Genomic DNA, 27,364 nt, shown 5'->3' with positions numbered 1-27,364 from the left:
TTTAGGCACTACACCTAAGACTAATATATCACTCCCCCACCACGGATGCAATAAGAAAAACATATGTACAAATATTCCAAAACGATTAAAAGAACTAGATGCCTATCTCTAATATGTGTTATTATACTAACGAAAGGAGTAAACGTTACAATTGCGCACGACCGCGGTGTGCGAGCGGACAAACATTACTTTTACAACTCATCAGTCAGCATTTCTAGAAAATCGAATGCCAATTATATGACTAATGTATAAAAACCTGTTTCGTATCGCGGGAAAATCTACCGGTCACACAATTTTAACACGAAATAGTTCTAAAACCACAGAACATTGAATTTCCTTAAACATTTTAAATGATATTCCAAAGACGAAAAGTGACGAAAGGAAACATCCGTGAAAGTTCATGCGATATAGCTTAGACTTCGGAATTAAAAAAAGGAATCGCGCATAAGGTCAATATCGCCTTATCGGTCATCGTGAATTACTTTTACTGCAGTAACGTACGATCTCCCTCCCACGTATAATCAATGTATTAAGATTAAGATACTCCTATATACTTTATATATATATATATATATATATATATATATATATATATATATCACGATGTATATATGAATTTATATATGTGGTCGGGCACGCAAAAGAACCCGTTTAAAGTTAACTGCGCACGACTATCAGCGTTATAATAAAATATCACAACTATATAGAACCATTGATACAGTTACGGTATCTTTTACTTAACTTTCCACACAGCGTTTTATAGCGTCTCTACTTCTTTTTACTTAGGTAATTTATTGTGTGCGTGTGTATGTGTGTGTGTGTATGTGTATGTGGTGGGTATGAGCGTTTTTTTTTTATTTACATCGTGTAACATATATGCGTTAAAATGATCATGAGTGCGTTAACATGACTCGGAGAGCACGCATTGATTGACGATCGACTTCAGAAACTCAAACATTCTCGGTACGATACAATACGAAAATCAAGTCGACCTAAGTAAGTGGTCCGTACACGATTTGTACCCTTAAAATATGTCGATATGTCACCCACCTAAAATGTCTCACCACCCTGTCCACCACCACGTGGGTCTTCCTCACGTGGATACCTGACGAAAACGATAACGTTAAATATGACTACAATCGTTCGAACGCCATACAATCTTTTCATTATTATTATCTCTCGAAATCTCAGTCGTCAGTCAAAACTTGCTCGTGAAAAACATGACTAAAATCATCATCGATCTAGTTATAATGCGCGCGAACTTATTACGGGGTGACGAGATGGATGGGGGATAAAACTTATCGCTATCGCGTGGTATGACTACTTGTCTAAGCGCGTGCACGTGCGTGTGCACGTGCGACACACGCGCGCACGCACGTTCTACGCACATCCGACGCTGGTGAAACCTAAGGATATGACTCGTGTTTTCCTCTCACGACTCTCACGCGGAGGACAGTTACGGTAGTTATCTTTTTCCTTTTTTCTTTTTTTTTTTTTAATGCGACGCGAGTATCTCTACTGTCATACGTGGAAGCATGTATGTATATGTACAATTGGGCGCGACCGTTATGCCGAGACCGAGAGAGGTGGATACCAAACACGTAGCAAAACGGTTTATGATGATTGCGATGCCTCACTGAAACGTACGTTATGTTATAACACACTCAGTCTATGTCGAAGAAAAAGAAGAACGGACTTCCCTTCTTTACTTATCCTTTTCTTTTTTTTCCCGTTACAGTTAATTACCCAGTGTAAATACGATTATTCGTTAAACAGGCACATCGAGTTGGTTAAATATTTCTTTTTTTTTGTTTCCTCGTACAACGTGTACAAACGTATTGATGCGTATACGAAAGGGCAAATCGCTCGATCCTAAGTATAAGGGGATTAAACTGCGTAACTGTAGAAACGAAGAAGAAGAAGAAGAAGAAGAAGAAACGAAGAAGTCTAGGGTTGCTTTTGCCGAAGCAAAGTTCGGCATCGTTAGATTACGTCGATTCATCTGATGCCTCTCGATATAAAGGCACTCGAGAGATTTGCGAGGCTATCATGGACCCGATAGCCGTAACGGCCCTGCTCTATAAGTTAAATATATAGTTAAATTGCAGCTGTATATCGTTTGTCGCTTACTTATTGTATCGCGTAAAGGGCTCTCTTCTCAGTGATACCGGTAACATGTTTAAAACTCCGTTACACCTACGCTACACTTGTATATCTTTATATATCTATATATTCTGTAATTTTCTCCTCTCTTTCTCTCTTTCACACTCACTCTTTCGCACTTTTCCACACTCTCGCTCTACGTGTAAAATATCTCTAATTAAACTCTGGACGTGAATCACTCTAAACAACATACCGCAATGAATCCCATATACGCCGAATATTACCGTTACAAACTTTCTATACATTTATATTAATAGAATTAGTGAAACAATGCCTATAAGCGTTATTCCATTAAATCACGAAATACATGTATTAGCAGTTGCGTATAACGACGCCGGTACCTGAAGAACTATGTATGTGTGTATGCGTACCGCGTCTATGATATACCGCCTGAGAATGATAAACTAGAGTGAAAACCATTGATGTGAGACAGGCCTGGTCAACTTTAAGCTTTTTCGTCACGACACTTCTCCCTTTCCCCCTACTTTCCGTGGATGAAAAGGAAGAAACTATGTGGCTCCGGTGATCGAAGTTGACCAAGCCTAATGTATAATGTTGACTATAATTCGGAAAATGCAACAAGGAAGAACATGATTGAACGAGAAAAAAGTAATTGCGAAAATTCGTTTTATGAAAACTATTTATAAATAGAACCCCCCCCCCCCCCCGTATCATTATTATTACATCTATACACGCGGAAAAAGAAATATGCATAATATGCGAGTTTGTGATATCCGCGAGAAATTCTTTATCGTAAGACTCATTATGATACTTTATTGCTGTTTGGCATACATTTCTTTCACAGAATGCGTTCTCTTTCTATTTCTCTCTCAGCATTTAAGGAGAATTACTCTACTCTGTATTGAAAACAGAAACTATATCACTTGTTCATTTCTTTTTCTATTTCTTTCACTGATTTGTGCAATGGTACTTGATTCGAATATCTTCCTTTTGCCAAAATGCAAAGCATTAATGAAAAAAGAAATATTAATGAAACATTGTTAAACTTATATACAATTGATGAATTTTTCAAAATTGTGGTCATATAATTTCGCGTTTCAAACCACGAGCTCAAGGCATGCTACCTGTATAATATTATTTATACAATTCAAAACAAAATATTAGGCATAAGAACAACGATAGTTAGCAATGATAATGACAATGGAGATGATAACGAGCATGATGACGATGAAAATGATAAGATGAAGACGATATAAAGTAATAATGTACGGATAATAAATAATGAGACTGTTCCAAAAAAGGCACGTCAAAGCTTTTGTCGATTTGGATATCGTGCAATCACCTTAATAAATTCGTGACTCGATTCTAAATCTCTGGCTTATTTCTGACGAATGCTCCTATATATTTACGACAACCCTACTTGAATAATCCTACTCGAAGAAGTTCGGAATATGCGATATAACTAAATAATGTACGTGTGGACGTATGTATGTGTATACATGTATGTTGTATAGTATGTGTGTTAACGTATACTTGAATAACAAGCTACAAACTACAAAGAATAATGTGGCTACCTCGTTAGTTTTGAGTGCCCGTTATGAATAAAATATCGTAAAAGATTATAGAGCGCTACATCCCTTAGCGATATTCTTAATGTAATAGAAAAAATTCCACGAGCAAGAACAAAAGGAACGCTACTACAACAATCGGAAAAAACCTAAGTTTGCTAAAATGATTTTGTTAAGGAGCATTAAAAATAAGATACTCGCGCGCGATATGTCCTGCGACATATAAAGAAATGCAGACTCATACGCATTTAAATTAAATTGCTACTATCGCATATGAAGGATGTTCGTTAATAACAGTTCCACGCACACGTGGATCGGCACTGCCGCTATACGTGCGTATCTCGTCTATCATCGATATTAACGTTCCCGATCTGTTTAAGTCACGTATCAGTTCCATATATATGTATATATATATATATGTACAATAGAGAGAGAGAGAGAGAGAGAAACCATACGTATGAGCCTTAAACAGATCGGGACAATTCGATAGAAAATTTTGGTCTGTACAATGTCCTTATAAACTCTACCGTTTCCGTAATAAAACATCGGGGTGTCTCTGGAAACTTACGAAATTTAAAGCATGCCGCATACGTCAAGATACACGTGTCACTCGAAGTTGAAGAAAAAAAAGAAAGAAATGTGCCAGATGATAAATCTCGTGAGAAATCAGCTCACGTACAATCGCATGTCAAAGCAGGATAGTCTTTCTCCCTCGATTTCTTTCCCCCTTATGAAATTGTCACGGTAAGACGATGGAATTGTTTTGGACAAGATAAGAAAGACGTAATAAACATATACAAAGAGAGATCTAGTTATATTGACCGTGATCTCGTGTCTCGTTTCCTACGAGAACGGTCGGAAAGGAGTGGTCGCTGCTTATATATAGGACGGATTGTCAAAATTTTTTGCCTTAACACACTCCTGCTCTTTACTCATTTCGGCAAACTCGCTCGATCGTGAATCTGTGTTATCGTGCTACTGATCGTACTCGCAATCGCATCGGTTCAGGCGCTCCCTACCCGATTCATTTACTGGCCAGGCCTGCACGAAAACGGGGAAAATACGCACGACACTTTTCTTTCTCCATTACGTTTGATCGACGTTCGCTGATTGGCACGGGCAGCTCGTAAGTTCCCAGAAAATCGTACAATTTACTCGTTAATTATTTGTTCGTACACAACTCTAATTCACGGCTCTCGACAGGAATAATTTACTCGGTAAACCATAAATTGGAAGGTTGGTATTGGTGTTTGGCTGGCGAAAGCGGGGCCAATCCATAAACGGCTGCAGGCTGCATATGCGCAGGCAACGGATGTGCTGCGTGACTCGCCAGTAACGGTCTGGCCGAGCTGTGATGAGCTGGCGGTGGCAACGCTCGACTAGAATCATACAACGTTAATGGAGACGAGCTGTAAAAAACGGGATAACGCACATTAGAAAGTCTCCATAAAGCTCTAAAAAAAGAAAATTATAAGTTTTTTCTTATAATATAGTATACAAGCATTTCAGGGTAAACTCAGGACAACAATTAACTTTGACAAAATTCTACGTTACAAATTTTCTATTGGCAGGATCTCGATGTTTGTCATCAGATAAAAAAATTCTCGACAAAATTTTGTTCAAGTAAAAACGATATGAAATAAATTCTTTGCACTTATTATAATGTTAATTATATTTTCTTACAATTTATTTTACATTATATTAAGAGAGTCACCGAGAGTGACCGATTATGATAACAATTAAGTAAATAGGAAATGTACCAATATACGTTCAGGCTAGATCTTTTGTGCTTAATAATATTATTCACGTTTATTTTATTAGATGTACATTTCTTATTTAATATATATTTTATTTTACATTACACAATGAAGGAAAATATCTTTCAGCGTAAGTTTGAATGACCAACAAATAAGCTAAAAAAATTTTGATTTACCTGACATAACTTTTTCCCGCGAACACTTATCAAAGCTTACTTTCAAAAATCGAGCCATATAATGCCTTTCGAAAAGTGAAAACTAAACATCGGTTTCCTGCGAGTTTGCGCTTCGATTTAATACATGCCACGAAACGTAACGTTTACGAAAGAATAAACTCGCAATCACAAGTCTACTTTGGGGTCACATATGATATAAATTTAACGCTAGAATAAATATGTAGAGATGGGTAGACGCATGCATCGACTAGTTCTCTAGTTACCCACCCGGGTGTGAATCCTTGATACGTGGGCATTTGTTGCTGGATAGCGGTAGCAGCCTGCGATGGTGCCGCGGTAACGTACACAGGAGGCGGCACCGCGTGGGCTCTCGAGCGCACGTGAGCATATTCCTGGTAGAGGGGCTGTCCCAAATGCTGGGCGCTTCCTATCACAGCCCCACCGGCGGGACTCCTACCACCGCCACTGCCGCCGGGACTTAGATGAGCCGGATGTCCGTGATGACTGTGGGTATGGCCCGGATGGGCTGCCGTACCTACGACCTGGCTCTGCCTACAAAACGCAAAACAAAATCCACCCTTTCGTTATGCGGTCCACATGCTTCGTTTACTTACTGCAATATGTCTCTTTAAGGACGAGATAGAAGATTTAACGGATGCGCACACTCAACAGATTCGCAAACTCCTCTTCCAGTTCTCTCTCGTACAATCGAAAGAGGAAATAAACTAATTTATAAAAAAATTTTGTTCTATCGGATAGAGACTCACATGCCGTTTACTTGCCTAGAATCGTGTTAACTGCTTGCCACGCTTGGCTCGCTCGTTTCTTTTTGAAAAAAAGCATTGCTTACATACATATAACACGCCGATTATTTAATGAGAACATGCTCCGCCGCTATGTATCGTGTCGCGAAAATCGCTCTAGAGTTCGTCTCATGATTACGGTACATGCCCCAATAAAAAAAAAAAAAAAAAAAAACGCGAGCAATCATGCCGAGGAGGACGATTCTCACCTATATTGATGCACAGGATTGGCCACCACCCACTTTTGATGTTCTCTCGAATGAGCAGCCGGTGGTTGAACGTACTCATGCTTGTACTCGGTTCGCTTCCCAGGCCAGGACACTCGTTTGTCCGTGCCGGTCGTGTACACAATATGCTGCTCTTGGAGGTGAGGATGCGCACTACTCGTGGTCACATACTGCAAGCAGTGGTCATATATGTCATAGACGTCATCCTAGAAAAACATTAATCAAAGGAAATTACTAAGAAAATATATATAAAAAAAAGATAAAACTGTCGCGGCCTTGTTCCCCTTCTTCCCTCGCTTAGTCGAGTGTTCTATAGTATATTAAATAAATAAAATAGTTCATGTGTTCCAAGAGAATTAGAAATAAAAATGTATAAAAAAAGGCGTGATAGAAATCTGGCGGATATAAATCTCAGTTAACCTGATAGGTCGGTGGCTCTTTGCAAGCTGGCGCGTGACACGGATGTGGAGCAAGGTACTCGACACCGGGTTCCAGTTTCGTCGCGACGTTCACCATGTTACATTCGGACTGCACCTTCGCCAACAGCCGCTTCTTTTGTGACTGAGAGGAATATCCTGAGCTACTGTAGTAACAATGATAGGAAAAGTTAATCAAGAAGTTTAACAATTATACACATTTTAGAAATTAATACAAGAGTTAAGCAGAATAAAAAAAAACTAAAAAATAACCGGATATGTTGATTTTGAGAAGTTTATTAACGGATTCCTCTCACGTAAATCGTCATTTATTGAGCGCTCACCTGCTAACATGATGTTGTTGCTGCGGCTCATGTTTAATTAACTGCGTGGTTTGCTGATGCTGCGGGTGTTGCGGCAGGTATAAATGAGCATGAGAGCGACTTGGGCTGGCTTCACCGTCACTGTCACCAACAGTTACACAGCTAATGACATTCTTGCGTTGCGTTCGATGTGACGACGAGCTGTGCGTCGTAACGTGCCCGTTCGCATGCTGACTGCTCGTGTGTGCTGACTGTTGCATCGGCTGTACAACGCGCGGCGTCGATTGAGTACTGCAAATTCAAGGAAAGGAGAATTTCTTTATTTAGAGTCATCGAGGCAATCGTCATCGCGTGCTTCAACCATTGGCAAGTTAACGCCGCATCCATGAAATATCGCATGCTAAAGATTATTTGCAACGGTTATTTATTTATTAAGTGATGTGACTTTGTGTTAGTCGACAGTTGTTTCACACCAAGCTCCGCAACCAGATCCCTAAATAGCCCGTATCTATCCCGTAATAAAACCAAGTGAACCAAGTAAATCGTATTTTTGAAACTAGTAGTAGATTTTATAAAATGTATAATTTATGCTAAGAATGTAATATAAATATAACTTTCATGAACATACTAAATACATATATAATCTAAAGACTAAGTTTTCTTTCCAAGCAAAAGGTACATTAGGTAGAAATTGATTTTGGATGACTAGTAGCAAAGTATCGAAATGGAAAGTAAGAAATCAATCTTAATGCTTTGTGACATTCAATCTGTTAACTGCATATTCTCAACAAAACCTAATTGATTATCGTTAATCACATAACACCGCCATATTACATTAATATACCTTCGTATGACTTCTTCACGGACAGGTCGTCCGTCGCCCGACAGGCGAGTTGCCAAACTTTGACAGGCGCTGCACTGACGGTCTCCACAGCTGTCAACGATATCCATGCGTGATTCTACTACCAACTAATAATGCACTAAGAAATATGCGTGCTTAACCAAATATTTTTTTCAACAAAAAAGATAATCTGTCAATAAAAATATAATCTGTCAATATTTTTAATATTTATATTTTTAACGTTTTCTTGATTTGCCTATTGAAAAGATTGATAAGCAAATTTGTATTACAATCTCGGTAAAAATGCGAGTTTTAATACTATAGATGTGAAAAAAAATCTTACACCAGTTATTACTTTTTATATGAATAAACATGAGAATCATTACATGTATCTATAATATCTAAATCTGAACTCTACAAAATTATATCGGTTCCAATCTCTACTTGAAATTAAAGTCTAAAGTCTAAAATCTAAAGTCTAAAAATTAAAAATATATCCTAAACTACATTAAAAATTTTCGCATTTTTAGTGTACGAATTTATAATATATACAATACTGGTGATGTAGACTTGGTATAACACTCACCATTTTCCAGGTGTCTCATCTTCACTATCACTGATTGTGATAACGGAAACGGCTGGCGAAGGCGTATCATCAATCGTAATGGTCTGCTGTCGCACGGTTGCGACTGGCTGATGTTCCACGTTATGACTACTACTGTGTTTGCTACTGTGATGATGAGACTGCACCGGCTGCTCTTGCCAATGGCTGCTCGACGGCGAGTGTCGTCGCATGCTACTTGGCGGTGTGCTCTCCTTGACTCGTTTCTTCACTGGACTCAGTTGTTGCGTCTCTTTCTTGTGTTCATGTCTATGCTGAGTCTGCTGAGGTACCGTCACATGATGCTGGTGATGTTTAGTGACAGTGCGCTTGCCCCAGCTCTGCGATGGATGTTCGACGAGTGCACTAGCATTGTAAACTTCCGTGACAGGAAATACCGGCCGCTGATCCTTCCCCAAAACAAGGGAAATTAGTTAAAAACTGTTATTGTGAGAAGTTTCTAATTTTATGACGCATAAAATGAAAAGAATGTTTTATAGATAATGCAGCGATAAATAATATAAAATATCACAAAATAAAAAAGAAAATTACTCGCAAATATTGATAAGAGCCTCATTTTTTCGTTAAATATTACGGATAGTTTATTGGTAAGTACTACCTGTAGAATAGCAGAACTATCGACGATAAGAGGCCTTCCCCAATCTCCAGTATCGCTAAGCAGTGGTTGCTGAATATGCTGCGGTGGTAACTGCTGCCACGATGGTACGATCGCAGCCATCTGACGGCTTCCAGCAGGCCAAGATGTCTGTACAGCATTCTATGATGATCATAAACGTATCAGATCGTCAACACACCAGACCATTATATGGTCATTTCAAAATGAACATTGTTTTACTTACGGTAAGCAACATTTGCCGACCAGTCTCGACCATAGACACGGGAACTGCAGCATATTGTTGCTGGGCAGCTGCAGCCGCCGCGGCCACAGCTTGTTGCGATATAATGGACGATTGTATCTGCAAAGGTGCTTGTTGCGGTTGCGGTGGCTGTAAAATAAATTGTTATTAATGATTAACTGTTCCTATAATAAACTAATTACTCATATACGATTCTTCTTACTTGAGCAACAACTACGTGCTTCGCAGGACTTGGCATAGTCTGATAGCCATGCGGTGGACACAATATGCCGGGTACCAGTTGATGCGGAAAATCGTGCACGCCACTCCGTCCGCTGTTGGATCCACTAGACGAACCGCTATATTGTGTCGCCCGTCGACTGCTGTTGCTATATATTTGGTACTAAAATTGAAAAATAAATAAAGTAGAGCCAACAGTTTTTATAAAATATTGAACTTAAAATAAAAGAAAAGTGAGCATAGTTAGGAGTATGTAAAGTCTGTCGACTCGTAGGCAGATCTTAAATTCGATTCCGAATTCATCTCATATATACCTCAATTCATAAGACAATGACTATTAAAAAGTTAAAAGTTTTGAGTAAAATATAATATTGTTGTAGCATGAGAGTGTAATCCATTTCGGAAACAGTAAACTAATACATGCAAACATAACAAGATAAAGGATTATCTAAACATACCAGACTGTCATATCCTGTTTGCGCGGTACGGTGTTCTCTGACTAATCGCTGCACTTGATTAGACAATTGATTGTTAAAGGTGAGAGTCACCGCACTGCCGTTAGTAGTCGGTACAAAATTGGCTACTAAAGACGTTGGTGGAGGTGGCTGAGGCGCCGGCGGAGCCTGATGATGCGCAGGACTCGCAGTGAAATCTCCCGCGCGCCTGCAAACCTCCATCATCTGGACGGAAGCTTTGACGTTGTTACAATGCGCGTAATCGACTAGATGTGATAGAGTAACAAACGCGTGGTTCAGTGCCTCGCCGGGTGTTATACGGCGCTCCTTTAAACAAAACAACAGTTGTATGAGAAAAACTCCATGTTATACACGAAAAAAATCTCGCTCTAATAATTAAGAGCATCGATTAAATATTACCGATATTTGGGGGCCGGAGCTCAAGCGGGGAATCTTGGGCCCCGACCCCGACCCCGACCGCGCCCCCATCAACACTCGAGGGTGCGCCGAGAGGGGGTGATGATTCCTCCTCGCCGCAAAGAGAAGGCGTCCCAAATTGAGACACCGGAGTCCCGCAAATGTCCACAACATTCGACATGCGCGGGCCCCGGCGAAGAAAGTAAGAACGGGCGGGGGGCACACCAGAAATAATGCAAATGCCAGTTCCCGGTGTGTCCCCCAAACACCTGAAGTAGGTCACCCGGGGGAGTTTTAGCCGATAAGAATCCCTGGCATACTCCTTGGTCTCTCCCCGGGGACCTATAAAGGTTTCCTCCGTAAATAAAAAAAAAAGAGATATTACCGATGTCACTACCTGGTCCATTGTAAGCATTCTCTTCAAAAGGTCAATAAACTCTCTCCTGTCCGCTTTCTCTGGCAAGAGTTGACCACCGTCTAAGTCAGTCGGTACATTAACCTGACCGATATCGTCAAGGCAATTAAAAATATATTTTCTTGCTTCCTTGGATTTGATACCAGTCTCTGCCTCGTGTTCTTCCGGTGTTTTCAATCGCCAAAATGGATATGTACCTAAAAGTATGCGCGAAAATTGTAAGAAAAATTCTCGCTACTCGATATCGTTGTTTTGTATCAAATTACGCACTGTCCATATCCCGGTAAAAGAATTTTGTTGTTTTGCTGGCGTTGTTCAGCATATGCTCCGTCGGTAGGCCCTGCGTTTGACTTATATATCGAATTTGATCGTACTCGGAGCTGCCAGGGTATAAAGGCCATCCTAGAAACAATTCTGCAACCACACAGCCGAGTGACCACATATCTATCGCTTCACAATACGGAAGTCCCAGTATGATCTCGGGTGCGCGGTAGTATCGTGATTGCAGGTAGGTGTTACAGACGGCTTTTGACACATGCGAGGCAGATCCAAAATCGATGACTTTCACTCGATACGGCTGACGCATTGGATCAACCAGCATAATATTCTCTGGTTTCAAGTCGGCGTGTATCAATCCTAATTGCTGCAAAGATAAAAGCATTTGCACGTTAGTTCTCTATGTTGATCCAAATACCAAATTACACACGCATGACATACTATAATGATACTGTACCTTCAGTTTCAATAGCGCAGTCAATACCTGCTGGAGAATGGGCCTGATGTATTTGAGAGGTAGGGGTGAAAATTTATTCTGTTTCAAGAAATCGTAGAGGTTTTGCTCTAGCATTTCGAATACCAAGCAGGTATGTGACTTGTGCTGGAAGCACTCGTAGGCGCGCACGAAATTGAACTCATCCGCATTTTCCTGACTAAGTCGAGACAGGATGGAGACCTGCAAATACGTTATTTAAATGTGATAAATTGTCTGGAGTAATGCAGGATATAATCCAATTGACGTTCACGCGTCTCCGCGGCTCTTTTTATTAATATCGCAATGCGTACCTCAATCTGACCTTGGCGCGCATACGATGGATGGTTCTTTAGAATTTTGATGGCTACTATGTCGCTTGTTCCTTTTTTCCAACATTTCACGACCTGCGAAAGAACAAATTGTCAATTTGTGCGGCTGCTCCGCTCTCGTGGGAAAGGATGGACGATCACGCGGTTCAAAATACAAAAGGATGCATATCACGCGGCTGTTCTTACCTGCCCGAAAGTACCTCTGCCGAGAAACTCGAGGACCTCATACTGGTTGGTCATGGAGTAGAGAACTTCGTGCTGCACCAAGTGATAATCCCCGTCGCCCTGGGGATTGCTACTGCCGCCGCCGTTGGCCGCGTTGGCCACTTGCTTGCTATGCGCCGTCATGCTTGCCTGCTTGCTATGCTGTTGCTGCTGTTGTTGTTGCAGCTGCTGTTGCTGTTGGGTATGGTGCTGCGACACTACAGTACAACCCACCACATTCGCGTGGGCGGAGTGGACTGCCAGATCGTCACCATTACCTTCCCTCGACCAAGTTTTTCTCTGTAGGGGGAATATACCTTATACAAAAATATTTGGGCGTTAAGAGATTGCCGTCGATAGTAGATTGCGGAGGAGCGGCATCAAAGTTGGGTGATTGGGAAAACGGTAAAACAAGAGCAATCGCGACGAGGAACAATATACGTTTTTTATATAAACCTCTCGACGACCACACAACTCCGGACACCTCCGGAAAACGCAGAAATGCGCCGAACGTACTACCTGTGACGGACGATCCCAGAAGCTAAAGATTTCTCGCATCGGTCTCGACGCGATGGAGAGCTTCGATCGCCACCGATTGCGTGATTCGCATTCGCATGTCGTTGGAGATCAATTAACGGATACGTGCCTGTAGAGCGAACGTTATATATCGCGTACATCCCGCGTATTCGTGCATTCTGCGAACAACGGGCGCCATGAATCAAACGCCCGCTCTCGTTGATCGCGGGCGGATCAAGGAAACGATCTCTCTCTCTCGATCGTCGGCGAAACTCTCTCGATCGTCGGCGAAACCATCGTCCGCCCCGTCCCTTGCGAATCGCCAATCCTCGGCGACGTCGCGCATGGTCGCGAATCTGACAGAATTTCGCGGACGTCACGCGGACGGGATGTGCGCGTCCCAGCTAGCGTCTCGCGATATCCGCACGATGGTCGGTACATGAAATATGTAATGGAAGCCTTGAAAGCACAATCGATAGTTAACTACGCCATACGGAAACGTTATCTACGCCGCGACGACTACGCGCTCGCAACACACCCCGCCAGCACGATAGACGACCGAAATACGATCGCCACAGCTCTGTAATTATCCTCGCCGGTGCGCACTTCGAGTACACGCGGTGTATGACCGTTAATAAGACCGGCTGGAGGCCGGAGTTTCGGGCGGTGGAAAAGGCGGAGGGCGACCGAGCGAGAGAAGGTGGAAGGAATCTTTACGGCTTCGAGGAATCGGATTATTCGCGCGGAGGCCTCTTCCTTCACGAGCCTCCTCCGTCAACGATACCGATACACCCGCTTCCGGGTGGCAACCGGCTCTCCCGACTCCGTTTTAGGGTGCGAGATGCGTCGTGCCGTGCCCGTCTCGACGCTCTGGGCAGTCTCGTGTCCGAGGACAAATATATTTCTTTCTCTTAATAAATAAAACAGCGTAACGAGCACCTATGATTCGGTCGTCGAGGATTTTCGAATCGATCGGCAGGTTGTATACGCGCGAGGATGACGCATAGATGCACAAAGCGCTGCAAATATCGGGGCTCGTTTGTAGTGGTATTCATAAAGTTAGTTTGCCGGTAATAGACGTCACTTTGCCACGACGTTGCGCCGTACGGTCGCGAATCGGGGAATTAACGAGTGTCAAGGAAATTGTGATACCTCCCTTGTCATTAGAAGCTCGTTAACTCTCGGACGTACGCGGGGCGATTTTGCTGCAAACGCTAAATCAAGCGCACGATGAGAATGCGCGCGCGTTCGAGGACCAACCCGAGGACCGACCGCTCGTCGATCGTTGCGCGGAGTATCCACGGGGATATCGGCATGCATGCCAAATAGATTCGGTCCCTGGCTACTGTGTGCCATTTAAACGGTCAGGAATGTCGGATTAGACGGATGCGCGTCGATTTAGAACCTCGGTAATCCAAAGCTCGATGCACGCGAGTCTCTCAGCGTTGCAACAGGGACGGCGAGAGTTGCGCGACGTAACGACACGGCGGCGGCGCAACGACAACATTACGAGACGTGTTTGTGTATCGCGAACGATGGAGCAAGAATGTTTAAGAGACACTCGTATCGCGAGCACAATGAATCAATGAAAACATCGCGACGTGTACGAACCGTACGATATTACCGAATCGACATCAAAACCGTGACGCAAAACTTTGCTGAACAAATAGGACGACGAGTGCAAGAGAACGTTGGATGATTTCGTATCGAATGAGACATTAGGGGGCGATTCTTAAAAATTAAGTTTAAACGAACTCGTGCCACACACACCAGAAACAGATTCACGTCAAGCCTCGCGAGGTCTCGGAATCGGGAATCAGCCTCATCGCTGATTAATCGCGGGGCGATCCTATTGAACGGTTGTGACGCGACTATCGAGAGACGGCCGAGAGATCGGTAAGATGCAACGGACGAGAGCGGTCGAAACGACACGACGGACAGTACAGTATCTTCTCGCTACAATCCGTAGATCGAGCCTTTCCCTTTCGCCCGGCTTGCAGCAAGAGGCATCAGTTGCGAAGCGAGAAGTATCACGACTCCGTTGCCAAACGCGGTCTCGGCTAAAACGACCTAACTCTCGATCTGCGCCGCCGTATGCCAATAAGCGGTTAGCGGTCATTAAGTTTTATTTGTCGGAGCGCTGAAGACGGCGACACGTACAAAACCGCGGGGGAAAAGTTTCTCCCGTCTGCACTCCACACTAAGGGGAATACAGAAAACTAACGAACGGAACGTTACTGTAGTTACTCCCGTTCTCGTAATAACACACGTAAGCGTGCATAAGCAGTCCGCTCGAGAGAGTATACGAGCAATGGCGAAGCGATAACAAGCTGCCGCGAAACTCGAAACCGGCAAACAATTGACATTGAGACATTGCGAATTGTTTGCTCACTGTGCGGATTACGCGCCGTATTGAAAGAAAAATATACAAAAGCCGCGCGTTTAGCGAAAAATATGGGCAAATAATGGCAAATATTAATGACGAATCTCAGCTGAGAAAGAAAAAAAAAGAGAAAAAGTGAAGGGGAGTCAATCATTAACGTCATTAAAAAGTTAAACTCTAGAAAAAGCGTAGCGATCAACCTCGAGATGTGAGTCTCTAATTTCAATTCCCTAATTTTGAACTTTAGTCCGCGATTCCACGCTACAAACGAGCTTTATAATGGATGAATGCAAGGTAGAATTCGGCGGGCCAGATTTAGCGCGTTGAACGCGTATACCCGCGGGGGCACACGCGAGGGGGCACACGGATTGTTCGTCGGACAATTACAAGCGTGACGACAAAAGAGATGTAGGAAGCGGCATCAACCAACCTTCTGGCCACAGCGCTGGTACGTATCTAAGAGCTTGATCGTCGAGGCTCGTACCAGGGTCTGCTGGTTCGGGCTACTCTTCTGCAGCGCATTATTGTTGTGCAGCGAGCTAAACGCGGTATTAGCACCGTTCACGGAGTACCGTTGTTGTAGACCGGTATTGTCCAATTGGTAGTCGCTGGTCGATTGGACCAATGCGTGCTGGATCACCGGCTGGCTCACGTTGTAATCCAACTTGCGCTTCTTGCTGTGGTGGTGAACGGTGTTGTTACTGCTGCTGCTGCTGCTGCTGCTGCTGCTGCCGTTGACGCTACTCGTCTGCTGTGTTTGGATGAACATGTCACACATTCCCTGTAATCAGAAAGCAACAACCTCATTAACGTCGAACGCGACGGTCGATTAATTTCTTTACGGCGTGGATTATTATTATTATATTCACTTATTACTCCAATATCAGTTTCTCACAATCAGATAGAAATTATCAATTTTCAAGAGCGTGACATAGCGCTTAAACATCCTCTCGTATCACAGAAAATTAAAACGACATCGGTGCGTTAAATATTCGAGTAGGGACACTATTTTCTCGAACGTTTGAAAGACACCTCGACACAAAAGTGTGAGTCGCCGTGGCGGAAAGAAATACCGCGGAGAACACAAAAAGTAAGGCCAACGACCATGAATATTTTAAAACCTCCTTCGCCGACGTGTGTCCACGTCGTCGGTTTGGGACAGTGATTCTCAAAGAGCTGTCCCCCAGATATCATATTTCTACGCGCGAACAGCCGTCGCGGTCGGAGCGGTTTCCCATTTTTTTTCAATAAATACGACCGCTCGTTTGCGAGGAGCAAACAATTTCCACGAGACTTATCGGTTAACCCATCTCCGAGATCGGTCTTTTACCCTCTCCTACCTACGTCGTCATCGTAGCTGAGAATTCTCATCACTCGTTTCTTATAGGCTATTAGCCGCTCTTATCATGCGGATACATTAACGATTTACATTTCGAAACAACCTGTCAGTTTCGAGGCTCTATTTTAAGAACTTCGTAGCCTCTTCAGCCTATCGCGGAAAATCGTAAATTTCGATGTGAGACACGCGCTGCCGCGATTTACATTGAAAATGATTGCCTCGTACGCGAAAATGAGGTCTGTATCATGCAATAGATGACCTACAAAGAATGAACGCATCACCCAAAACGTTTTATTATCGTTTTCAGCCCCTGATTGACGTTAAATCGATTTGACGTCAAATAAAAAATGAAATTCAGATTAAATGTGGCTTAATAATTTAATGTCGCAAGGTTCCTTAATTGCAGCGACATGCGGTACCATTTTTCTCGTTTGCCATCGACACACGATAATTCCATCTGATCGCACTCAGATAGGTACGTAGTACGTAGTATTGCACAATGTATGACTCATAGTCAGAGTTGCCGCCCGAATAATACCGGGCGTACAAAAACATCCGATCGATCGCAATCCCGCAATGTCTCGGAAACGCAACGCGATTTCAATTCTACCCTCTTGGGCTCGCCCTCTCTTCCTCAATCTATCTCATATCGGTACACATCTCATTCTCTCTTCCCCTCTCTCTAGCGTTCTCGCCGTCATTTACCCGCGTGCGCGACGTGCTCTAATTATAGTGCTGACTGTCAGAAATGCTGGTCGGCATTATGAACGATCTACGGTACCACGAGGTACAGTTACGTTTAAGTTAACCGGCTCGACACCCGTCGGATCCTAACAAAGTGGTGCGAACAAGTAGTACGACCGTGCCGGGTTCGCCTGGCGAACCATAAAAAAAGAGCAATCGCATCTTAGCGAAGGGTTGCAGAAAGACGTACTCCCTGCGTTCTCCAATCTTAATCAAAATGCCGAACATTGGTATATTAAAACACTAATTGAAAAAATTAATAACGGTATCACATTCATATATTCAGTAGAACTTTGTTTAATTACTAATTGGTTTAGCTGCTTTGGAGAATCAACTCTCAAGTACAGAATAATGAACTTTAAAAAAAATAAAAAGCAAGACTGACATACGAGGCGTATAACGATATATTATCTGTATATTTTGCTCAACGTTGTATAAAGCGCGGGCATGCGGGACGTGTATACGAATACAAATGGAAATCGCGGTAATCCGTTTCAGCGAAATAATAAGCAGCGCTCCGTGGAACTCGTTGGAAATGTGTGCTCGGGGTAATTCATCAGGTCGCGTCACGGTGACTCAGCCTCGAGTAAAAGAACGAAACTTTGCGTCACCCTGTAGCGGCCCCCGCACCTTCCGTAATCCGTGTATATGCCGCGCGTTCGTGTACGATCGGGGTACACGTAGGTATGCATCGCATCGCGCGCGCTTATATTCCGCGCGATGAGTCAAGCCGATCGATTGATGAACGGGGAAATCCGAGCTTGCTCACCGAACGACGAAAACTTTCGTGTCAAAATTGCGAGGTAGCCAAGTAACAGCGAAATCCGAGTGACCGGTTGCGCGTCCTGACCGTCTTGATGGACTCACGACGTATACAAGGTGACGCAGAAGTAAGTGCGACGCAACGGTAACAATATGTCGATTACTGGCAGTTCTACCTGGCGATTTTTTAGGAGAGTGCAATTTTCGTTATCTCTCTCTTTCTCCCTTCCCCAAGTCTCCTTAAAATTATTAGAAAACGGAGGCAGAAATTTCTTCTTAATTTTTTATAATAAATATAATAATAATAAATAATTTGAATTAATTTACTCATCAAATTTTCACGAAAAAATTTATCTTTACGTTCGAAAAAGCTTTGTTTTCATTTTGTAGAACTTTTAAAACATCCTGTATGTACAGATACGTTCAGCTGCCATGCTTGCGCTTTATGGCGAATCAAACGTATACAAACGGGACACAAATAATGCGTTAATCTCTCTAGGCGCGACGACAGATTTACAGTGTATACGGTAATATTTTTCAAAAAATCGTTACGAGAGCGATATTTAGCAATACCGAACTGTGCCGTCGGAACTCGTTTGTCGCGGCTTCGGATTCCCGGCAGTGCACTCCGATGAATATCGCAAAAAGAGACACCAGGGAGAAAACTGAAAGAATACCCGAGTTTATCTTTAGAAAAACACCCGCGGTATCGCTAGGAAAAACTGCCGCCTACGATATATGATAAAAAGGTTATCCATTTTTAAAGATGTCACTTTTCTAGGTTGCTGCGCCATGTGAATGCGTAGGAAGTGCTTAATATAGGACGCTGCAAAATCAGCGGGAGAATACGCTCCTCATACGGTATTCGCGGCGTGTGCGTAATAACGCGTGCGTACGTGTATACGTTTATTTACGTATGTCCGAGAAGCACGCGAATATATATTCCTTCGGCATTCGCGAAAAGTGTATGAGAAAAAGAAGATATATATCTCATACTTTCCACTCGTTCGTAAAAAATCGTTCTCTCTCCGGTAACGGCAAAATTTTGTCCGCATCCCGTACAGCAAGTAACAACCGGCAGCGATCGTATTGGCATCTTGGACAGACGGAATCATGTTATCTCACGTGACCACCAGAGAAGTGAGCGTAAAGATTCAGCGGTCATGCACCGGTGACCGGTCATTCACTGATGCATCCACCCCGCGTATACGTTGATAGCACATAATCAATATGTACCGCGACACATCTGCGAGAAGTCGCTTTTAAAAGTGACCGAGCGGAGCGTAGTATCGATGGGAAAGCGTATCGTCGCGCGACGGAAACATCGATATTGCAATCCAACGCAACGCGACGCGACGCGACGCATCGCTCGAGAAACGACTAAAATCATGCAGACACGTGACGCGGCGGGAGAGTCGCGCCGCGGCGCTCTCTTGTAATCGCGATATTACATTAATTCCTCGCGCTACGCGCCAAGCGAGGCTTTAAGCCACGACTGTTGTAAATTAGCGTCTAGTATCGCGGCCATAAACGTCCGACGGTTACGCACACCGTATTTATAACCGGCAATCTTCCGCGCGGCTAAAGTTTCGCCGACAAATTGGACGTTTGGTGCGTTAGGCTTCATTTGCGCAACGGCATCGGCCAACAATCGAGGGAGCGGAATGTAATCCTTCTGCGAACAGTGCGCCGTAAATACAAAACGTCGCGCGTCGCGCCTAAATGCAAATGTGACCGCGCGCAATGTTTAATCCCCTTGTGGTTCTACCGGGTCTTCTGATAAAGATCCGCGCGTATCTGCGTATCGGTGACGCAGTTGCCCATGATATGCATCCCAAATCGTCTTTTAAGCTTGTACTTTTTTAAGAAACAGAAATTATACGCGTTATCTGCGGAAAGCCGTGGACTTTGCAGTGTGTAATCCGCGTGGAAAAATATGGGCTTAAAACGGTCTAGAGATAACGACTTTAATTATATCTTTAAAGAACTTTGCGCTCTCAGTTCTTCCTCGGTGAGTAACGCTCCAGGTTTCTAGCTAGCGTGTAGGTCTTCTTAATCATTAAACATTTCAACGTCCGACTGAAGAACGTAGAAACAGGTTGCGGTGATTCGAACGTTCTATTTTGAGAAAGCGACCGCGTTCATTAAAGCTTAATCAAAGTCGTTTCGCGTGAACGAACAGATATCGTTATATCGCGGCGCGTCGCGAGACGGCCGGCAACGACTTTTGTGCCTCGCGTTCGCGTGCACGCGCCGGTTAAAGGTTTCGCATTCATCGATATATCGTCTTCGCGGGATCTAATTATAATTTTTATGTAAACCCACCCTTGCGCAAATAAACGTACGGCCGCGCGGAATAAATCGTCGGGCTCGTTATTATTACGCAAGGTGCGCGCCGAGGCACAAACCTGCAGCTTTTCGTGGAAAAGACGCGAAGCGCCAACAGGTCGATGGCGATTAAGCAATTGTTACACGGATTAACACACAATGGGGAAGGCCACGCGCGCGTCCTTATGACGTCAATCTCTCCTGCCGAAAAAAATACGCGCTTCCTATTCGAGCGACAAATATAAGAGGATTCGCACGTCTTGAGAAAAAAAATATTTATATATTATTTTTTTAACAAAAAACCACGTTTGCTCGCTTCCCTATTACTTCCGGTTTTCATTCTCATATTCGTTGTGTGCGCGCTGTGTGCCCGTCGATCGAACGCTACATCGTGCGATTTTGTGACGAGACCCCACCCGCAACCGAACGATATTTATATATCGATCAAACTCCTTCGGACGATGGAAAGACAGCCCACCTCCTGACAACCCAGGAGAGGACACTTTCGTCGACGTATATTTGCCGCGGTGAATTTCGAACGAAGGTGGCACGGATCATTGCGGACAGGGGGGAAAGTTAAGAAAACCTTCCGCCCGGTAATAATGGTCTGCGGAGCCGAGCATGAAGTTAACGTGGAATATTATGGGAGGGGAAACATTACGTCGGGGTGCGTCATTACGGTTCGAAAAAGGATATCCTTTCTTCCGGTGCGGGCTTCTAGGGCGTATCGAGGATACGAAGATACAATTTACCACTACTACTACGTTGTGAAACATTTTCGATATCTCGATGTCTGTCAAAAGAATTCTTTTTCGCAAACCGAAACTTACGGAGTCGAAACATCGGAATCCGGGCTTTCGCGTAACAAAGGCGAACCGACAGTATAAACAAAGGTATTTTAGTACATAAAATATAAAATCTCTCCGAGAGAGAGAGAGAGAGTTTCTATATCTGTATTTTAGAAACGGGAATTTATAAAACAATTACTCATAGTGTTAATAATATTAGTGTTATCGATGATTTCACCGCACCTTAAATGATATAATTTAATCGAATGTAATTACGCTAGGCGCATCAAGCTAAAAAAATCTCGATATTTTTTTATGAAAATGTGCATTTTTTAACGCGCGTTGAAGCAAAATTGACGTTATTAACGTTTGGACAGTCGCCAATCTTAGCAGATAGACTTATGCAGCTAAAATTCGTGGTAAAATGCATTCCCTCGGCGACGTGACGTGTCACCGGCTTACCAGCCGGTGCACGGTGCAACGTTACTCCGACACGAATGCGCGAGTGTACGTAGGTTCGACGCACTCACACGTGTATATCCCCGTGAAGGAGAACAGCCTGCACAAAAATGCTCTAACGGACAGGCAACGTGTGTCCTGAAATGCCCGCGCATGTATAGTATAACGTGTGTATAGTGAGGTTCGCACGAAAAAGGCCAACAGAAAGAAAGAAAGAAAGAAAGCGCGAGAGAGAGGAAAGATGGAGAGAAAGAGAGGGCAAAGGACCAAGCCAAACTGAAAAAAGAAACTTTAGTCGAGACTACAAAACCTTGTATATATCGTTCCATCGTATTTCTTTACGATCCACCTTTTGGCGAAGAAAACGTCAGTTCGAAAAAGTAATTGTTGACCTCACAATTGGTGAAACTTCGCAAGTAAAATGTTTTAATTTGCTTCAATTTACTGGCATGCTCTGTTATTAGTTTTTGCTAGTAATTATATTATGTTGATACCTAATCGTCTGGCAATGAGATGTTACACGAATACGCGGTCTAAAGTAACTATAGGAAACAGTGCTTCACGGGTATGCATCTGAAAAGTAATGTAAAATAAAATAACGTAATACATTATTGTATTTCGCGTGGAACGATCATAGGATGTATACAGTACTCACAGTACTGTCATCATTCGAAGCACTTTCCCCATTTGTGCAGCCAACTAATAGGTATTCAAAACATCGTCCGTGTAATAGATATTGAATTGAATACTCGGTTATTACCTGTGATTTCAGGTAATGGGCCCCGAGAGAAGGCCCCCGGCTATAATTTTGTGTGCCTGCTGCCCGTCAGGCGGCAACAAAAAATCATACGGCTCGGAACATGAAGGTACGCAGGTTTTTTCTATCATATCTGTCTTTTCCTCGAGGATCAAGGAGGACCGAGAGAATTTCTAGGATTAAGAAGGATTTCCATATAGATCGTAGGGTCAACGTCGTCGCCAGTCGCTATGGAAATTAACATGTGTATGCAAAGTAGGCGAATAAGCTACCGGTCGTTTCTCGAGCGCGATGCAAAGTAAAATATCAAAATACGTCGTAAACGGTAATTCAGAGAGAGAGGAGTCCGAGCCCGCGGATGATTCTCCACGAGAAGCCACTCGTGTGTATTCTCATTTTCCAAATGGCGAAGGGGCTTGACGCGCCGCATTCGAGCGAGCTGCGTTTGCGAAATACGCACGTTCGCAGCGAGTCGTTCCAAACATCGTAGTCAGTTTTGAAATGTGGCACACGCACACATGAAAAATTCCGCGCTTTGGCCACGATCGTATCTCGCGCACGACTCCGCGGAATCGTTATACCATCACGTCGTAAAACGTGCCACTGAACGAATAAGAGTACAATTAAAGCCGTTTCAGCAATCATCGACTCGACAAGCAGATACAATAGTCTGTGCGATTACGCAATTTACAATTGGAGATATTCGCTCGATTTTTGAACGGCTCGAGAAGGCGATAAATAGCGATTGGTATCACAAGCGACGATAAAAAGCTCTCTGCAGGGTTTCCTTTGCCGCTGTGGCGGGAGGGTCTGATCGACATTTGGCGACAGCGAGCCGTCTCTTTCGGGTGCGAAACAACTTTGTTTTCCCCCCACGCTTTTAACGCGGGGAAGGAGGGGTAAGGGAGGAAACAACGGTACGACGAGAGCTGCCAAAACCCGAGGCGAATTACGCCCGAATTAAACGTAAGCCGCCACGCCGGCCGAGCGAATCGATAAGCCCTTACCGAATTCAGGCCTGCCTCCTCGCAAAATTGCTAATTACGGCGCTTGGCTGGGAGCACACTCCCCGAGCGCATTCCGGCGCGCAGCAACGGAGACTGGACCCGAAACCCCCGAGTCTATACTACGTCCAGGACAATGGCCATCGTCGAAAACGAAGGGCGACGGGACTCTCTCCATGCTAATGGCCAGGTACAGGGAGATATGCCCGCATCGGAACGGTCGGAGCACTGAATGCCCGTGTGTGCTCGATGGAAACTACCCAGCCGCGCGCATATATACGGGGTGTGCCCAAAAATCAACACACGCGTACACGTCGGGATATGGAGCGGTTTCTCGCCGATATATATACGCCACACGGCCCAGATCCGATCGCAGAGTCGTTCGATTATCCCGTGACGATGACGAAACCATTTCGAGCGTATAGATACATGAGCGCGCATACGTGCGTATACATACGTATGTATGTACATATACATGTGAGGAGAATAAATGTTACATATGAATATATATCTATATCCATCGCGCGAGTTTCGATACATTTTTATCAGGATACTATAACTTCGGAGCCGGATACGCAGACACGCCAATTCGATGCTCGTGCGTGCGTGCGCGCGTTTGTACGTGCATGTCGCGTACGTGCGCGCGTATACAACGCTCGGTTCAACAACCACCGTCGACGGACGTGTGTGGAGGCCCGACGAGGCTCGAGGACAACGTTCCGAGCGCCGGCAATCGCGAGCGATAGCGTGACGGCGAGAGGAAAAATCGCGATCCAGAAAGATGACCGCGACGCGGCTGGGTTACGCCGACCGGCGCGGCGTGGCGGCGAGCGACAGATGTTTCGACGGACCTAACCGAACGTAAAAACGCGAACGTAAAACGACGAAATACAGCGTCACGGTAATCGGATTTTCCGAGGGATACCATACCCTGGACAGTCGGAATCTTCGTCTCGCTCGCGATATACGTATATTTGCGATTTTACGCGCGATGCTCCTGATCGGTTACGCGCGCGGATCGGAATACAGCGGTGCAAATTGAATAAGACGAAGATGGAGGAGAATGCGTCAGCCGACGACTCGCGTTTTAAAGCCGGGCTCTAATCATATCTACGTGGAAAAGTCATATAAGTCTCGCTGCTCCGGCTGACGATTCACGATCGGGTTATTCATGCGCCTCGCCGTCGATATCCGCGGTTAATATTTATGTAAGGAACTGCGTTGCGCGGACGTGCGGGACGTGCGCATGGAGAACGGCGTCGTCGGCAACGATTTGAAATTCGATGTCGCGCCGAGAAAAGGTTCTGTATTCGAAATCACTTCCGTCGCGCGTATATACATTTTCACGCAGGGAAAACCGTAAAAGCCCACGTTTATCTTTAATAATTATCTCCGAGTGAATGAATGAGAGAGAAAGAGAGAGAGAGAAAGAAGGCAGGGCAGCGGCAAAAACTGAATAATTCATGATACCAATGACAGAAGTTTCTTAAACGCAAGTTACGCCCATTTCGGCACCGCGACGCGCCCTCGCGATTTCTTCCTGATTACACCGAACCGATCGACGTCGACGAGGGAGAGCCCATCGGTCATTCCGCGGGAGCCACACGCGCCGTTTTCGTGTCTCCGCTCCCCTCACCACGCCGTTTATCGCGCGTTCTCGCGTACCTCCGAGCGGCGCGAGGTACGAGGCGTGAGAAAGCGCGCCGTCAGGAGAACGGAGAGACCCGGGGAGTCGATTTATTCTGAGGAGACGACTGACAATGAGAGCGAGAAACTCCTTCGACGAAGCTAAACTTATCGCGAGAATGCGCAGCTTAAAAATCGTCCGCGCGGACGGTTCTCCGTTCCAAGTGAGTTATAACGCGTCGCGACGCTTTTCGGGCTGCTCGCGGACGGCGATTCAAAAATAAGACGCGCACGTCGACGACGGCGATGGGTCTCTCTTTCTCTCTCTCTCTCTCGTGAGTTTTGGAGGTTAGGTCGGCCTCCGGTCGGCCGCGCGCGACAGATGTTTCCAGGGTCTCGGTTTCCCATTCCGCGATTGTATGGCACGCACGTATAGAATGGGAGCCACAGTAGGAGCCATTCAATCGACGGGACGGAGCCTGGTACGGGGGAAAGTGCGGACCGACAAAGTGCAGACACTGATAGACTGCCAGCCACGCAGACGTACGCCGGGGAGAGAGAAAGAGAGATAGAGCGAGGAGAACGGGGGCCTCAGAGGGGACGAGGGTATTTGCGGATGCGAGAGGAATGGTAACGGGGATAAGGGAGAAAGGAGAAGAGACAGCGGGACAGGTCTCGTTATCGATGCGCGAAAACCTCGCGGAGATACGAGCACGCGGTCGTAATTCCACGTCGTCGTGGAAGATACCCAATGATGAGCGAATTTTCGGCCCTGGAGAGAGAGAGGGGGGAAGCACGGACAGCCTCGCGCGAGAAAGACAGAGAGAGAAAGAGAAAGCGCGATACGTTGTTATCGCCAAGTTGTGAAGACCAGCGCAGCGGCGCGGCCAACGTCATTGAAAAAGAAGATACCCAGGACGAGGAGGAGAGACTCTTAACTTGTTTACACTTTTCGTACGCGGCGACGGGGTGCGTACGTGTTACGTGTCCGTGTATTTTTGCTCGTCGCGCCGCTCGGTAGAGTCCACGTATGACTCGCTCGCTCGTCGCCCGTATATAGGGGGCCCAGGAACGGACGTTTTACTCCGTTTATTCCGTTTATTCGACCTGTCACGTCGAGGAGAGACTGTCGCGCGACTCGGCGAGGGTCGTTTTCCGGCGTAGGCTCAGACAAGAAAAAAAAAGCGAACGAGGCAAAAAAAGGAACGGGGCGAGCGAGAGAACGAATAGATCGTGGAAAATCGTCTGCCGACGGAGACGGGCGACCCACGAAAAGTAAAGAAAATCCATTTGCGAGAAGGCAGACGGCGAGAAGGCGAGAGAAACGGTAGAGAAACTCACTCGCACGCAAACATTGGCGTAGACACACTCCCTCGCTCACCTCTCGCTTCTTGGCCAGTGTCTCTCTCTTCAGGGACGGGCCCGACGGTCACGTAGCCGCATGTTCCGCTTATCCGCGGGCTGTCTGTACCCCTGTCCGGTTTGTCGGCCTCCCGTCAGCGACATACAGCCATCTTGCGTAGCGGCTGGTCTGGCTCGTCGCGCGGACGCCTTCGGTGCGGTGGCCCCCGGCGAGAGCGACTGAGAGAGGAGCGACGGCGACGACGACGACGACGACGGCGGCGGCGCGTTGCGGTGGGGGACAGGAGCCGCTGCTGCCGTGGCCGTCGGGCGGCTCGTGCTCGTCGCGGGCGGGTGTGCGAGCGAGAAACGACGACGACGACGACGACGACCGCGCCGCCTGATGACGACGCGCGGTCAGTGGGACGGAGCGAGACGACGACGACGGCGACGAGGACGAGACGCGGCCCCGCCGAGCAAGTGCGTGTCGCACCAACACGCGCGCACAGCACCACTGCCGCCGCCGCCGGGCCGGCGTGCACGCAACACGCAGCGTCGCGTACCTCCGCTCCTCTACCGCCACGCGGCCGCTCACCGAAGTACCATCGGAGCGCTTCCGCGCCGTCACCGCGCCACAACTGTCACTGTCACCGTTTACCACCACTGCTGTTCCCGTCCTCGCCGTCGCCGCCGTCGCCGTCGTCGTCGCCGCCCCCGCCGCTGCCGCTGCCGCCGCCGCTACGGCCTACTATCGCCACCGACGTGCACGGCACTGCGCCACCACCTTTACGGTTTTCGCCACTTTTCCGCACG

At 45.4% G+C, this 27,364-nt stretch overlaps 1 protein-coding gene across 10 annotated transcripts; it reads right to left on the bottom strand.

Annotated features, from left to right (window-relative positions):
* Positions 1-662: 662 nt before the first annotated feature.
* LOC112454451 (homeodomain-interacting protein kinase 2) lies at positions 663-26,842 on the bottom strand. Of its 10 annotated transcripts, none has more exons than XM_025015849.1 (18): positions 26,552-26,842; positions 15,834-16,184; positions 12,487-12,804; positions 12,283-12,375; positions 11,954-12,172; positions 11,491-11,863; positions 11,191-11,417; positions 10,392-10,715; positions 9,917-10,096; positions 9,697-9,843; positions 9,456-9,614; positions 8,822-9,246; positions 8,239-8,328; positions 7,416-7,685; positions 7,076-7,238; positions 6,638-6,861; positions 5,893-6,177; positions 663-5,101 (listed from the first exon to the last, which is right to left on the bottom strand). In XM_025015849.1, exons 2-18 carry the CDS (start codon positions 16,179-16,181, stop codon positions 4,903-4,905), a joined length of 4,044 nt encoding a protein of 1,347 aa, XP_024871617.1. In that variant the 5' UTR covers positions 16,182-16,184; positions 26,552-26,842; the 3' UTR covers positions 663-4,902. The 10 variants fall into 10 exon arrangements, with proteins under 10 accessions (XP_024871617.1, XP_024871616.1, XP_024871622.1 ...); XM_025015848.1 differs by having other exon boundaries at positions 26,592-26,842; XM_025015854.1 differs by having other exon boundaries at positions 663-5,071; positions 26,592-26,842.
* Positions 26,843-27,364: the final 522 nt, after the last annotated feature.

The sequence above is a fragment of the Temnothorax curvispinosus genome, unplaced genomic scaffold (genome assembly GCF_003070985.1).
Source record: "Temnothorax curvispinosus isolate PA1 unplaced genomic scaffold, ASM307098v1 QBEX01005075.1, whole genome shotgun sequence".
Lineage (NCBI taxonomy): Eukaryota > Metazoa > Arthropoda > Insecta > Hymenoptera > Formicidae > Temnothorax > Temnothorax curvispinosus.
Note: the sequence above shows the minus strand (reverse complement) of the source record. Positions and strands in the feature narration are given on the sequence as shown.